Here is a 16,948-nt window from a genome sequence, read left to right as displayed (position 1 = left end):
GCAGGATGGAAACAGCTTCTCTGATTCTGTACTTGAATGCATGAAACGATAGCCAAGGAAAAAAATCTGAGTGCCTGGCAGCAGTTAATAATGGACCATATTTGAATATACATTTTTTTTACTGGACCACCTGGGATGATTTTAAGGAGACAAGGTTTTGATACCCCTATTTTGTATTCATATATTAAGGAGACTAGGGTGCTTTTAACATTTTGAGAAATAGTGATTTTTTAAAAAAGAAAATGGCAAGGATTACCATATTCTGAAGATTAACAAAAATTAAAACTGGTAACTGCAAGATTGTCAAATGAGTCTAGTTCTGCAAAATTTCTTTTTACTCCATTTTAAAGTTATTTCGTTCTAACTTTTAACAGTTTTTAAACAAGCAAACCCAGATTTCAGATATTGAAGTCATGATTATGTCTTACAATACCCAGCTGTTGAAATAATGACAAATTTGGCACATGTGGCTACAACTTATTAGTGCAGACTTTATTGTTGCATTTATGTGCTCCTAATAGCAGGAGAGATGACAACATGGGTTGGTATAAAGAAACTGTTTAGTTAAAATTCTGGGCTAAAACCTTTTAATAAAGCTTGCTACTAGTGAGTGATACTGTATGCCCACAACAGTTCAAGAAGTGGTAGGATGTCTAGGATTTGTTTCTTGGTGTTACTCCTTATATCAGTAATCCACTATCACATATTTTGATAAATATACACAGAGTTAGGGAACTCACAAATAAACAGTGGAACCAATTTAAACTCTGAAGCTTACCAAATAAACATGAAAAGTATTCCCTTTAGGAACTCAGAATCCTTTAAATTATGCATGTATTGTAGTTTGCAGTAAGATAAAAGAACTTTAGGTGGGGGAGGGTGAGAAACTTGAAAAGCCTTAAGGAATAATTTGCATAAATTGGGTGGAGAGAGTAAACAGCACAAGGGGAAAAAAGTTATTTTCAGTAAGGCCTTATAGAATGAGATAAAACAAATTAAAAAAATCAGGTGGAGTTGAAACAAAGCTGAAGTGCTTTAAACTTGCGTTAGCACTGCCATTGCCTTTAAAGCAAATCCCAGGGAACTCTGTACTGCCCTGGATAAAAAAACGAACTTAAAAAAAAAATTCTTAAGGGAGAGTTAAAAGAGAAGAAAAGCCATGGAGACAGAATAACATGTGTGTCTTACTGTATGCAAGACCTTTGGGAATTAAACGAACAGCATAAGCAGATTTTTTTAAAATCTAACAGTATTTTTTTTATCTTACAGTTACAGGACCGCACACAATTTAGTGACCGAGACTTAGCTACCCTAAAGAAATACTGGGACAATGGCATGACCAGCCTGGGCTCAGTCTGCAGAGAGAAAATTGAAGCTGTGGCTGCAGAATTAAATGTTGACTGTGAAATAGTGCGGGTAAGAAATCTAAGAGTCTTCCCCTATCTTGTCGCAGAAGCAAAAATAGGACAGATGAAAGCCTTTAAAAATTTCATGAGGAAGCTTGAAATAGATTTCACGTATTACATAATGAATGACCACGTTGGGAAGTGCTCTCTTGCTCTTTCTGCAGTCTATAAATAGAAAAAAGCCCTCAGGTAAGAGTCTTGTTGATCAGCAGCAGGAGTAGCACTATGAGCTGTTTGACATTCTCTTTAGACTTAAGATTTTAAGTAAAAGTGTTACATTTTTTAGGGATATCCTGGAACACTGAGAAGTGCTATTTATATTGCTATTAAGAATCAAAAAAGCCTTTCTAAAGATACAGGGAAAATATTTCTCATGAATGCTTATAGGAGAAAATCATTGTAAACATATGAAAGAAAATGCTCAAAAATAGGGAAAAAAAAACTTTACAAGACCGTCTTGAAGCCTAGTTGAGATGAGATAAGAGGGCAAAGGGTACTGCGAAGAATTCTCAGTCACTTCAATTTGATAGTCTATAGAGGTGTCGTTGAGGAAGGATTGCTTTAGAAAGCACAGGTTTGGTGTAGATAACCTGATTCCTGAGAACCACTCCACATCATCTCTTCCAGAGGTTGGGAAGTTTGGTACAGCATCAGTTGTTGCCACCATATTCCCAATACCAGACATACATCATCACTCTCAAACTGTGGGTGTCGTTTGCTCAGCGCGTTTCCACTCTTCAGAAAATAGTCCGACAGTCTTCGCAGTCAGTGCAAAAACGTGATTAGAGTCTTCCTTTCCTCACAACGGGCATGGCGGTTGTGACTAGTCCTTTCAGCCTTTGTCCTCTTTTTCCACCTCTTTCTTTCAATTCTTACATCGCTACAAAAGTGGACCTAGGAGCCCTTATTTGAAATTCTTCTTTTGTGGAGATCTCTCTTGGGTTGGTGTATCAAAATGAGACCAAAGTTACTTTCAGTATTGAACACTGATCTGGTTATTTACTTGCTTGTTTTCCTGAGCACATGTGAATTATGAAAAAATGAAATCGTAGTTTTGGAGGCTGAAAAGCATTACTCTTTTATCTGTAGAGAACAAAGCTTCTCCATATTTTCCAAGCTCTTCAGTTCGCTTTCTGAAAGGTGAAGCTGTTTCCACTGACAGCATCTCAAAGTGGACTCCTGGATATGAAATACCTTATTCACAGGACAGTCAGACTGACATTCATGCTTCGCCGCCCTTACTTTGTTCCTTTAAGAACATCCTTATTGGCACACACAGGATGACGGTATGAAGATCTGTACATGTCTTTCAATAGCATCTGCTGGAAATGCTTTTGTCTTCAGGGCAGGTGTACTAGGCTCCGATCAACTCCAGGAGACTCTCTGGCATAACCTATATTAGAACACAGACACGTGAACGAACAAAAAGATTTCTGTTCTTCATAGTAACTGCTGCTGTTACCAGTATCTGTCCTACCTCTGCCTCTGGTTCCTCTATATGGCAGACTTGAGAATTGTAGCAAGAATTAGGTGGAGGTTGGTCCCGCACCATGCTGCACTATTTTTTTTGTTTGTAAGGGCTGAATTAATGCTACAGGACTTGTGTCTTCAGTAATTCCTGTTGTCCTTTCTCTAAGGCACATTGTATGTGTCCCATCAGTAGGACAGGTATTTTCCATCACGTACTCTAGAGGACCTGTCCTAAATTTGTTTTGGGATCTGTATAGGCAGATCGTATTGTGCCTCCCTCCTTACCTGCCAACCTGCATTTTCTTCGGTAGGAAGCACGGATGTCTGGAGGTTAGTGTGCAGCGTGGTCTCTTTCTCCTGAGGAGTCAGGACACAGCAATGGTGCAGTCAGCTGTAAGGCATGAGCGAACCACAGCACCTCTACCCTGTGCTGCAGAAGAGTTGGACGGAGGGACGCTTCTGGAAGAAGCTCTCCACTTCCGATACTTGTACTTTGTTGCTTTTGTGTTTCACTGTACCTTGAATTCTAGGTAGTGTGCAACTAGCAACTGTTTCTCCATCTGTGATGTAAAAAAAAATAAATGTAGCTTATGTAAAATAGTAGTAAGTATATATATAAAACCAAGTGAATAGATATACATCAAATACACACAACAAATATATATATAATATAGTATATAAATAATATAACTTTATATAATTATGTATAAACATATATAACTGTAAAATATTTATATATACTTATCATATTACTTGTTTTAATTCAATTAAATACGTGTCCCCATTTTTCCCTTTTAATAACTTTTTTAATGCAAATTAGTGATTTGTCCAGATAACTGTTGCTTTTGCAGAAGTACAAATGATTGATCCTTATGACATCATACTGGCTTGAAAGATCTCCAGTACAAAGTATCAAATCTGTTTTCCAGTACAAGGAAAGATAATGTTTGCCACTATGCATAGTTTCACTGGATCTGATCTTTTAAGGTTGAACAGGGCGTTTTGTTCCATAGTTTTTGCAAGTCCGCTCTCCTGCTAGAAGTACTGCTGGTTGTACCTCAACATCATGCACATTTGCACCCTCAAATGTCTTTCATATGTTCGCAAGACACCAAAAAACAGTTATGTCATATTTAAATATATGAACTCTGGCCAGTACTTCATTAAACTTATAATGTTTCTTTTGCTTACATCATAATTATTGCTGATTACATTTGTTTGGGGTTTTTTTGTAGTTACTTACGCATTTTTGTTTATATTTCTCTGGACTAATTTTATTCATTCATACCAAAATAGTGTCTGAAAGCAGACTAGCCTTCTTGGCAGCGAGACGTTAGATATTTGAGAAGGACGGATGACAACCATCAAACGCCTCAGAAATATATAAGGAATATAAGAAAAATGCATGACAATTTTTTTTTTTATTAATAGAACATAAAGCTTTCATACTTAAGAGGGCTAAAGCTACTCCTAAGCACCCACCACGGGCTAAAGAGACCTCCTCCTATTTCCCAGCAGCTCATCAGATAAAAGCTGGATTACTGAAGGTAGCGCTTCAATCTGAATTTAGCGGCAAAATCAAGCAGTTGCAGCAGAAAGGCCACTCATTCTTCACAGCTGACTAACGGCTCTTCTTGTTGGGGGCTCCAGGCCTAGTCTGGATCCGGTTTACGATCGAGGGAGACATTGGAAAAACAACTCAGAATCCATCTTTATTTTTTCAGTTAAGTGGAATTTCTGAAGGTTCCAACCTAGAATCCTTCCAGCACGTTGACACCCTAACCTCAATATCTGGAGAGCTGTAATCATGCTTTTTAGGTGGCTCCCTGCCAGTCCACTGAACTTAAAAGCCGCCTGAGGGCAGCCATGTGCTGGCTCCTTCTGCCTGGACTCTCGCCTTTCTTCCCTCGCTCCTGCTGTCGTCCCTTCGGTTGAACCCGGGGAGGCTGCTGCCGAGTTCATTGCTGGCTGCCATAAGTAGGCTTAATGAGTCAGATCACATGCGCTTTACAGATGTTGTTTGAAGTTTTTAAGGAGGTAACATTTTAGGGACATAATGAGAATTATTAAGCTAGTTTCCTACATAGAAATACTGGTCTGCTCTTACACTCATCATTGTACTGCTCCAGAATATTCTCTGTTAAATGTAGCACGCAGTCTATGGAAACCTACTACTTTTCTTTCCCATTTTAATTTGAGACACTATAAAAATATGTTCATCTTGTATGGCATATTCAGTATGTTGAAGGAAAGATTTTCTGCTTTGAAAGATATGTAAAAAGACAAGTAAGATCTACCTTTCCCAAATGCCTCAATTTTTTGCTGAATTTTTTAGTAAAAAAGAAGCAGATTCGCTCTTAGATTTTATCATTGTTGTCACTATTTATTACCGTCATAAGATTATGAGAAAATTTAATGAATGGCAATACACTGTTTGGAAGAAAGAGACATAGGTCTGGAAGGGGCCACTTGTGTGGGGTTTTTTTTCCCCTTTTTTTCCCAAACTATATAAAACGCACAAAAATATCTAGGTAGCTCTCTGTGTACCTGTTTTGCATTCTTCAAAGAGGAAAAGCAGCAAGCTGGGAAAGCAAATATCGCCCAAGAAAAATGATTTGCCAAAAATAGTGTTAAGCATGTCATCTTTTAGCTAGTTAAAGAGATTCAGCTTTAAAAAATATTTTTTTCCAAGACTGGCGGAGCATGAAACTATCTTTAGTAGTTGGGACTGCTGTTAATATTTCTTCATTTTTCTATTTGATGATTAAGGTATTATAAGGAAAAAGTTTTTTACTAAACTTTTTATGCTATGTATCAGAACTGTAGTTAAAGAAAATGTGATGGGGAAGAGGAGCAATGCAGGTATTTCTGAAGTAAGGCCAGAGTAATGTTTAGTGTATCTTTAAAGAAAAAAATCCTATAATATTTCAATGTATTTGATAAACTCTGTTGGGACATAGACCTTATGGAAAGGATGTGCATTTTGCCATGCCCGGATCATAAGTTTTCAAAAATAGGAACTGCGCATGCTTTCTAGAGATATGTTTGATTTTTAGCAATCCAGAAATTCCAGCATTAAGCATGATTCAGAACCTAGTAACGACCATGCTGCGCATACATTCTCATCACACTAATCAAGCACACTCTGTACGGTGACAGCTCACATGGCCAAACTCCACCATTATTCACCCTGGGCCAGTACGTGGTCAGGTCCTGGAACAATGAGGATGGTCCCACCAGTGCTGTCAGTGCTGCTCCTATTTATTGTGGTTCAGATGGTGTGGAAGGGTGAGGAAAGCCAGGTCAAGACGACTGGAAGTTAGCAGTTGGCAAAGAAATTGATTCCTGGCTCTGAGAAGGATATTTGGATGCCAGTGGAGAACTGACTTGGATGGAATGAAGTGTCAGGGAACAAGGGCTGTTAAGTAGAATTGAAATTGGATGAGAAGTCAAAAGCCTGAGTAATACAAGGGAAGGGAGAGAGTTAAGAGGTGAAGAGTTGCAGACAATTGTTATTACACCATGCTAAACTCTGAGTCTTTAATAATTTTTAGCACAGACTTTATCAGAGAAAGCAAGTTAATTAACAGTTATACAGATCCACTTGCTGAATTTTGAATGTGATTTTTTTTCTTTTTTGAAACTGTCGGTTTTATTGATGTAAAATGAACTTAAAGCATCCATACCCATCTGATCATGAATGGGTTTCCAAGTTCCTTGGTCCTGGACCTGTTTCATCTCCCACCACTGTTTACAGTATGCTCTTACATACCTTACTGAAAGCAATGTATCTTAAAGACTCGTCTTCCAGCCAAAGATGACTGAAGGATAATATTCCTCTGAACTTAATTCTGCCAAGTTACGTTCTGTCATCAAAGTGGAGTGATATAGAACTACCACCTTGGACAATTTCTTCCATGCTGTAGGAAGTCCTAGAACAGGTGGGCCATTTGGGTCATTGGATGCGTTAGTCCCCTTGTGGAAGTTGCAGAGTGGGAGAACCTGGATCAAAGATCTTATGTTAAATTCATTGAATAATGTAAGTGGGGAGAGATCTTACAAGGTCATCTAGTCCTACTCTTTATTCAGAGCAGGATTGACTTCAGAGTTAGGTCAGGTTTCTCAGGATGTTGTCCAGGAAAATGTTGAGTACCTCCAAGGTTGGAGAAGCCAAAACTCCTATGGACAAACTGTTCCAGTGCCTCACTGTAAAGCATTTTTTTTTCCTTAATTCCAGTCAGAGCTTTCCTTGCTGCGACTTGTGACTATTGCTTCTTTTCCTTTTGCTGTGCACCTTCCTTCCCTTTTCCCTTCTATTGGAGGACTGAGCGTGGACACAGTCCTCCAGGAAGCAGCCTCATGAGGGTCAAATACGGGGGAATAATCACCTCCCTTGAATTGCTGGCTACACTCTTGTTCCTATCGTATAGATGTGCTAATTTCACTTGGTTGTGGGCCTGTTGCTTTTGTTATAGTTTCTGATAGCATTCATGTTTATTTCTCTTACAAGACTTGGATTGGGAATCGAAGACGGAAATATCGTTTAATGGGGATTGAGGTCCCACCCCCTAGAGGAGGTCCTGCTGATTTCTCTGATCAATCTGAATTTGTTTCTAAATCAGCACTTAATCCAGGAGAGGAAACTGCTACTGAAGTGGGGGATGATAATGATAGGAATGATGAAGTATCAATCTGCTTATCTGAAGGAAGCTCACAAGGTATTTGAAAATGCAGTTACTACTGTGCATATATTTTAATTTTGTGCAGTGTGCATGCTTTGGATTCTCTGTTGTACACATTCAAAAATGTCTGCAAGAGTGTCTAACAGTCGCAAGTTATCTGCCTTGGCTGTACTGAAGGTACTGTTTGGTCTCTTTCTTCTACCTCTCTCTATATGAATTTTGATGGTTTTGTTATCACAAAGCTTGCAGAAACCTTTTATCATAAGACCGCTGTTTCTGCCAGATTCGTCAGAAGTTAAATGACAAGTTCACAATTTGCTGGTGCAACTGAGAGAGACAGACAGTACAAATGTCTAAGTCTCGCTTCCCTAGGAAGCCAGGTTTTAAAAAATGCTCTCTGTTAACTGGCCAGTGCTACACAGCCAGCTTGAATATCCATTCCCGATTGCCTGAATCACACCAACAATTCCCCTCTAAGCAAGCGCTAATGCATGCCAGCCTGCTCACTTTGAGCTGACCAGAGCTATGGACTTACAGTTTTCCTGATATTAAACTCATGCTGATGAGAGACGTTCAGAAGATGTATTAGCTCAGACTTGGTCTTGAACTAAAAGAGCTTCACAGTGCGTCAAAGCATAGCAGAACTTCTGCCATTAAGCTGTCTGCGGTGCGTACGTGGTCTCCGAGAAGCAAATACAAACCAACAGAAAAGATCAAAGTCAGTAGCAGGGGACTACTCGGAGAGCCTTAGAACTGCACGTACGGGGTGCCTGTGTGTTCTCAGTAAATTGCATGATCTTGAGTGATAAGTGTCTCGAACTTAATTCCCTTTTACTCCACCTCCCAGAACCGCATGACCACATTAAATCAATCTCTCCCTTTCCCTCTTGTACATTAATACTCTGGGCCTCGGGCAGATGAACTGCCGCTCGGCACAGTCGCTAGCTTCACAAGCTCAACTAATTGCTCCCAGTGCTTCTGATTAGAAGAGATCAATAAAGCCTTTGCTCTCTAAACTAAAAGAAAGTCTGACCTAGTGCATGCTATTTCAGCTTAATATGCCAGACCTGATCTTGTCATTTTGTCTGAACAATTTAAAGGAAAGAACTGGAAAAATGCAGCACTGCTGGGAATGAATTTGTGATAGCTTTGTCACATTCTACTGTAAAGAGAATAAGATGATAAAGAAATGGGTCAAGTGATTGAAAGCCAAGTGAGATGCAGAATCTAAGAGTTCTTGATTTGCCTGAGGTGTGGAAGGAACTGATTTAGTCAGATCTGCTTGAAAGAAAATGGTGACAGGGAAAGAGTCTGAATTCTCTGTAGCTTAAAGTGAGGAATGACACCACATTTATTGAACGAGGCTTTCATAAACCAGGATGAGGCTGTAAGACTATGAGTAGGTTATTAGAGTCAAAGCTTAAGGAAGGGCAAGAAAATTACAGGATTTCCACAGCATCCAGGAATCCCACTTTCATTCCTTAATTCTACCACAAGAATTATTTCTATTCGTTTCTCCGGTTCAAAGGAGTAGGTTTCACTGCTGCAGCTCAGCTTATTGTGAACTTAGTGGAAAATATTTCCACCAATAATCCTGCATACTGTTCAGTCACAATATGTGATTGTTTTAATGTTTGAGAACTACAGCTTTTGGTCCTAATTTATAAAAAAAAACAAAAACAAAAGAAAAAACCACTCTCAAAGACAGGAAAAAGATATTTTTAATCACCTAAAGAGCGAAAGTGTTGATGGCACTTGCTTTTAAAATGTAGTGTGTAAATATTTTTTTAAAAAAAGCTGTGCTCTGATGGAAAATTAAGCATTAAAGTTCTCATAATGCCCTAACTTTTTTAAACGTATGTTAATTGAATCCATACTTCGTATAAATGAACACAGCTCTGTGGAGGCCATTATAGCTGTGCCAGTTTATATTAGCTGAGGATGAATATTTAAAGAGTTGAAAGTGCTGTAGGGAGTTTCTTCGTCCGACTGTTGAATCCAAGTGGTGAGTGCCAGGGTTACGGAGCGACTGGTGCTTTAGACGGCTTCAGAGCCCCTGAGGTACATCTTCAATGACCTTCGCTGCTCCGAGGCTAACGATGGGGTCGTGTATTGCTCCCTGCTTTACGGTTCTCCTGTTTGGACCCATTTGCTTTTGCTGCTAGCAGAAATTTTCCTCTGAAGTTGTGGCCAGTGGCAGATTAAATTTATTTGAAACAACTTCAAATAAAATTTGCTCGGTTTAGAGATATTTTACTTGTAGAAAAGTTATTTAAAACAATAATTGTCGTTGTATAGTTTGGCCTAAATATTATCCTCTCTTTGCAACTGTTGGTAATCTCCAGTTAAATCCTGTTACCCCTGCGTTTGCGTGGAAGTGATACGTCCCTGCATCATTATCTGCCCTCTCTTTCAGTATCCCACATGGACATCTGCTGCCCGTTCGCTCACCGTGCCTCCTTTCCTCTTTAGGTGCAATAGCTGGGCTGTTTGACCCTTTTGATGCTAGCTCTGCTCTCAGCAGAACTGGGTAATTTTACCAGCTCTTGGAAGCAGTGCAGTTCCAATTAATAGCCTAGCTGTTAATGACATAATTTAAGTTTTTTATCATACCTGTCCTTGCCTCTGTGTTTCGGTTTATTTTATGATTTGCTGTTTCTGTCAATCATTTTCTTCTTGATAGTATATTAAATATGGAGAATTAAAGTAAATCTGAGAAACATACTTAATCATAGGGATGAATATGTTCATCTTTCTTGTTTTTTCACACCGGCCATAGTCAGGGCTGATAGAATCATCTAGTGCTTGTCGTTGAAATTTAAGGATAAGATTTGCTCTGTTTTCAAGTGTGTACTATGCTTATACATAAGAGAGCAGCATAGATTCACTAGGAATAAACATTTGCCATACAAGAATGAAATAATCTGCTTGATCAGTTTTTGGTTCAAACCTAGTCAGTGCCTGCAAGGAGGAGGTGGGATTCTAGTATGTACCCTATAATTTCAGGCTATGCAGGATTTTCATATATTAATTTCTTTTAATAAATAAAAAAAAAGGTCTGGGCTCCTCTGATGTGAAACTCTTCATCACCTTTGAATATTCCAACCTGAACCTAAAAATAGGAAGGTTTTGTACGTTACAAGAGAGTAACTGATAGTTTTCCTGTTGTTTCAAGTAGCGATTGACATGACTTTGCCCTGAAATACTTGTGATATGATGTCTTCTTTAATAAGACATACAGTATTTTTTTATGAATAGACATTGATAATGTGACTTTGCTTTTGTATCTAGCAGATGTGACATATTTAGTGATAAAGACTATTAATGTTCCTTCAGCATAAAATTTGAATGAAATCTGAAAAACTGATTTATTTCTGCAGAAGAGACAAATGAAGCTCTTCAAAATGAAGAAATCGGTCACAAAGATGATGACCAGAATCCAGTATCTACTGATAATGTGGTATGTATCTTTCCCTTTCCACTAACGTGACCTCCTTAATTGCTAATGTTGAGGTTGTTGTCCAACACTAGTCTTTTTCACTAGGTGAAAACTTCAGTCGAGTGTGCTAAGAGTCCTTCCTAATTGATTGAGCACTAAAAGAAACCGTACTAAAAGTACTAAAACATAGAGCTATGCACGTTCAGTAGAAATTGAATTATATGGCTTTTTCTGTATTATAACAATCCAGTGGTTTTTTTCTGGAGTGCAAAGCACAACGCTTGGGTAGTGCTCTATAAGTACCTAGTATAGTAAAACAGTAAGAATAAAAAACCCAGAATAATAATTGAAAATGGTTTTCTGTAGCTTTAAGCAAGTCAGATATCTCTAGTGCTTCCTCTCCATAGCTAATCTTGAATATGTGAGATCAGACTGGGGTGGGTATGTGCTCTTCATTCCCATTCCCTTGACAGGGCATTATTTAGATGTTTCTTGTTTTCTCACTTGCATTCACATTGAGTCAAACACAGTTGTTCTTGCTGTTTTTAATTGACTGCAGTGAGACAAGGAAGGAAAGACAGAGGGAGGAGTCATGGCAAATAATGCAATATATCCCCTTTGTTTAGCCTGCCTTCTCTCAAATTAGAAGAAAGGAGAGGAGGAAGAGGAGAGAAGACCCCAAGTGGTAGGGTAATTTTTATCTTAAAAGTTATCTGCAGAATGAACAGGTGATGGTTCCAGTTCCCAATTGCACTTTTATTGCAGTCAGAGATTAAACGATAGTAGCTCAGAACATGACGAGAACATTTGTGTTACATTAATCACACAGAACCTGAAGTGGGAAAGCGAACAGGAGATTCCCTTCCCTCTATATGTGTATAGAGGAGAGAACATTTTCTTTCTTTTGTTAATATATGATCATCTTTTGCGTAAACTGAAATCCCACGGTTGTATTTTCTGTGGTTGCCTGAATAGAAACAGCTGCCTTTTTCCTGTCTGTTTACCTTAATGGCCTGCTGTGACCTTAGATGTAATCACTCTGAGTTTCAAGCTGATGCGTTTACCATGGAGATGCAGAATGTAATATGACAAAGGTAAAAGGTTTGCAAAGATGATGTCCGAGAGACTCAGTTCTCCAGTCTACCTGAACTCCAGCATTAGAGGATTTGATATAATAAGAGGGGGGAAAAAGAGGAGTAGTTCTTTCATACTCTGTTCTGAAAACACTGTAACAAAATTTTTAAAATACATGCAGTTAAAATTAGACTAACATACATTGGATTTGCATAAGAGATACAGTTTTCTTATTTGAAATTCTAATCTCTTCTTTCCCCTACTATCTTAAAATGTTTAATTATAAGAAAGATAGTGTGAATGTTTGGCATTTATTTAGAGACTCTTTCCTCAAGCTGAGTCTAAAAACAAAAATATTTGAATCACAGTGTTACTCGGGGTATGATATAGCAGCAGATCTTTGTGACATTAAGCCTTTGAAATGTTATCGCTTCAGCTGGGTTGTCAGACACCGAAGCACAGAAAATGTAATTTACCCTCCCTACCTTCAACATATACTTGTGAGCTTGGTGGGTACTACTAGTGAGAGACTGTTAACCTCTCTTGGAGGATTTCTCCTTGGTGATTAGAAGGAAATTTCTGATGACTGCTCTGCAGGCAGGCAGACACATACGCTGCAGAGAAGGACCCTCCTCTAAAATAACACCTCAAGAGCTAACCATTAAAGTGGATTGTGTCAGTGTGGGCCCTTGCTGACATTGTGTTAAACAGTATACTAAAAACATAGTAAAATTGCTTTAACTTACTGTATACAGTCTCATAAATGTTTACAACTGTCAAAACAATGAAAAATAGTAAAAAACCTCAAACCCCACTTCTAACACTACTACTGCTTCCCTTTCAAAAATATAGTGAAATTTATAGTTTCATCTGGGCAGTCATCCTTCTGAGTTCTTGAAAGATGCCATTCTTATCACTATCTAATTCAAATTCATTCTGTCTATTTGAGATCTAGCTTAGATATGAATAAAAATTAAAATTTCATAGGTGCACTAAAAATGTGTACATTTTGTGTTTTCTCCTATTGAAATAACCTTTTAACATGATTTTCTTACATAAGAAGGTTTTCTGTTGGGAAGAAAAACAGAACATGCAAGTGGTAAATAATGTAAAAATGAATCTTCTAAAACTTGAGAAACGATTGGAATGTATTTCTAAGTTCTGAACAGCATTAAGCCTGGCCTTTAACATTGTACTTTAGGTATCTTTAGAAACCCAATATAAAAAGCTCCCAAGAATTTTTGTGAATTAAGTGAAAATGCCTATGTGTATGCATTTGGAACTGTCCTTTGTATCAACATCCGCTCCTGTGTAGGGCATTTGACTTGCACTATGGCCAAAGAAGGCCAAAGGAGACCTCTTCATTTTTTTAGGCAAGAAGTAGGTCAGTTAGGACTTGCCTGTCACTTCCATAATGTCTTGTTTTGCTCCAGAGGAATAAACTTTATAACCTTCTTCACCCTGCAGGAGGTCTTCAACAAAAGGCTTACAGAATAAAATGTAGGCTTTTGCAGGCTGTAATGAGATATAGTATGCAACCTAATGCCAAAAGCATGGTGACATATAGCTTCTGCTCTGTAAACAGCCTGAGTCACCGTGGCAGCAGCTGAGTACGGGCAGTTTCAATTTGGGTTCTTCCTGGATCCTGTGGCTGAGGTGCATGATTGCCATCTAATGGGGGCTCCACAACTCAGAATTTCTCATGAGCGAGCAAAAGGTCCTGTTACCTTCATCCTTTCATGGCAGTTTGAGATATGGATTGTTGTTTGTTGTCTAATCTATGCATTTGAATATTTGGAATGAACTGTTTACTTCTGTTTCAGAAAATAGAAATTATAGATGATGAAGAGAGTGATATGATAAGTAATTCTGAAGTGGATCAAATGAGTTCTCTTTTGGATTATAAGGTGAGTAATTAGACTGTGATACGTTAAGCAGGATAGTCCTTCACAGAACGTTCAGAGGGGTGTGTCTGTAAGGAATTCAGCAAAGGCAGGTGGGAGCCTGGGGCTCCTCTGCTCTTATCGTGGTACTGCACATCATCCCCTCAGTCACGTCTCCTCATCCCGTTTACAGCCAGATTACCCGTATTTCAACCCAGAGGGAGGCAGGAAAAATCCCATTTCTGCAGAGCAGTTACGTTACTCTAGCAGCAGCCATCTGCAGCTCCCACCACGTGTCCCGCAACAAAGCAATTTGTTTCGCCTCTAAACCAAAACTTCCTTTTTGTGCGAGAATTGTTCTTTGGCGCGTTACGGCACGCTTTTACGTGCAGCGTGGTGCAGCTCTGCAAAGGGACATCACAGCTGGAATCCTCTAATAAAATGGGGGGATCTGAGAAGAAGTCATTCTCGCAATGTGGTACAGAACGTGTGGAAGCAGTAGTTGTGGGAGGGAGGAGAAGCAGTTGGATACCTGACAGCTGCTGTCTTCTGCCAAATGGTAAAGGTTACGCGGGTGTTACTGCTCTCGTAAGAGTTGTCACGGTTCTGTGCTGTATGTTGAGCATGTTTTTATGTATGTAGCTGATCTTTTTACTTGGAAAACAGGTATGTTCTACTAACGATAATCAATTATCAAAATATTAAATAGATCATCTTTTCAGAACAAAAATTCCTCCTTCTAGCAGTGTTTTCCTGGTAAGGGCAGTGGAGAATAAATATGGAGAGGGAATGACCTTTTCTTAATGTCACCTGTCACCGCAGTGAAAGGCTTGTTGTTCAGCATGCCCTACAGAACCTTGTTTGTTGGTTTGTCGTTTGACATTAGTGATTAGCCTTTGTGCCTATGTGTTTTCTGTGTGAATCTGAATTCCTTCTTTGGCTGGGCAAAATCCATTGCTAAATAGGCAACTTCTAAGTTTCCATCTGAAAGAAATGCATTCAGCTAATTTTCTTACGAAAGCCTCAAAATCGCAGCCCAAATATTTCTCTCTCATTCTCAAAGCTGTTATAACCTGAAACAGTATGAGCAATGTTTTGACTGACGAAATGTGAATTTTCTGGGGGAAAAAAAAACCAAAACAACAACCATTTTTAAAGACTTGTTACAAACCTTCCAGTTCATCATGTAGTCTCACATTTTTGTATCACCTAGAGTTGAATTACAGCCAGTCTAGCAAATGTAAGCATGAGTATCAGAGCATAGTTCTATGTTATTAAAAAAAAAAATTCATCATTAAAACAAAATGCCAGCTTATAAGTTCACTAATGAAATTTTGCTTATGTAATTATTTGCTGCCACCAAAACCAGCCATCGAGGAACATTTTGTATGCAAAACCGCCAACCTAATCAATCATATGGTTGCATAAGCAAGGGTGGGCTTTTTCTTGTCTCTGATATTCCTCGGTAAATGCGACACTTACCATGAATTATCTGTGAACCTAAATGCTTACTTCCTGTGGGTATTGTGCATTGCTAACAATTTCTGTGTGCGTATTTTTTTCATTATCTTATGGAGGATATACCTTTGGTGCTAGTATGCAGATACCTTTTGCAAAAATGCACAATGACTTTGATCTTAAAAAGTGAACAGTTTATTTAGGTTACATGATCTTTGCAAAGGTAAATAACCAGAGAAAATTAATTTTAGCTCTGCACTAATCAACAGATTTAGCGTTTTGATCATGCTATACCAATAATTTGGTAAGTTTGAAGGAGAAGAGATATTTGGAATAAACTGAAGTACCTACCAAATCTGGATTTTTAATTAAGAAGTTTGTTATTTTTATATTAAGTGATTTGCAAGTACAGTAACGCGTATTTATGCAAAGGTTGGAGAAATGCCTTTTTAGCCACAGCATGCACATTATTGATACTTCTCCATTTTGTAAATATATTCCTATTTATTCTGTAACCCGAGAGATCTTAGGGAGGTTGGTGAGTTGACACTTCATGATGTGTGTCAAACCCAGCTGCACTAGAGGATATATTTTAATTTGTGGTAGCTTTGAGGAATTCTCAAGTTGTTTTCCCTGATCTTTGTGTCAAGCCTCCTGCTGTAATAATGGAATTTAGTTGCTGTCTCTTCTCACAGTCAGCCTGCCTTTTCAAGATCACTTCTTCTAGGAGGGGTCTTGGGCTTTGTTTTTATTTATTTTAAAATGGATGAGGTCATCCTTATAAAATAAAAAGCATTGCTTCTTTGAAAGGTTCATGTAAACTTTGGCCCAAGTCATTAATGCTTAAATGATAGTCAGTAATTCTGAAATGCCTTGTCTGCACGTAACATGCTTGGCTGTCACATGTCTCTTCTGGGGGATAATGAGAAATGAAATGGCGTACGCAGGTTTAGTGTGACTGGTTGTTCATCAGAAACTTCTGTTTGTATCCAAAGTCTATGTGCATTGTTCTGTAATTCTGTAATTTAGAGCTTTTGGTTGTGCTTAATACCATTTTTTGGCAGGAATCATAATAAACATATTTTCACTCGTTTTCACTAAAAACATTTAGTTTTAACACAAGTATGTTTAGGTGTCATTAAAAAGATGCAGTACTATTTATTATTTCCAGAACTTTACGTAATTTCCCCCTCACAGAATGAAGAAGTCAGATTCATTGAGAATGAGTTGGAGAATCACAAACAGAAGTATTTTGAACTACAGACATTTACTCGGAGTTTGATACTTGCTATTAAATCAGATGATAAAGAACAGCAGCAGGTAAGTCTTGAAGGAGGATTTCGTAACGGAAGGTGTTTGTCGTTTTGTGTTCTTCACTCCCTCGGTTTTATTCCGTAGTGCCCAGAGGCTCACATTATGATCAGGGCAGCATTGTGTTGAACATCTTACAGACAAAGAAAAGCTGAACTTTAAACAAAAGAAAGATCTTGCCATCTACACGAGCAATGACATAGACAAAGAAGTGTGACTTTTACA

General features: G+C 38.4%; 1 protein-coding gene across 1 annotated transcript in view; it reads left to right on the top strand.

The window, feature by feature from the left end:
- Window positions 1-16,948, top strand: part of HDX (highly divergent homeobox) — a 47,010-nt gene that overhangs the window by 28,512 nt on the left and 1,550 nt on the right. Inside the window, exons 5-9 of the mRNA XM_075161945.1 lie at window positions 1,270-1,416; window positions 7,387-7,594; window positions 10,939-11,018; window positions 13,895-13,978; window positions 16,610-16,732. Of these exons, the coding sequence (XP_075018046.1) occupies window positions 1,270-1,416; window positions 7,387-7,594; window positions 10,939-11,018; window positions 13,895-13,978; window positions 16,610-16,732 (642 nt within the window). The remainder of the gene's footprint in view (window positions 1-1,269; window positions 1,417-7,386; window positions 7,595-10,938; window positions 11,019-13,894; window positions 13,979-16,609; window positions 16,733-16,948) is intronic.

This window comes from Calonectris borealis, chromosome 13 (assembly GCF_964195595.1).
Source record: "Calonectris borealis chromosome 13, bCalBor7.hap1.2, whole genome shotgun sequence".
Classification (NCBI taxonomy): Eukaryota; Metazoa; Chordata; class Aves; order Procellariiformes; family Procellariidae; genus Calonectris; species Calonectris borealis.
Note: the sequence above shows the minus strand (reverse complement) of the source record. Positions and strands in the feature narration are given on the sequence as shown.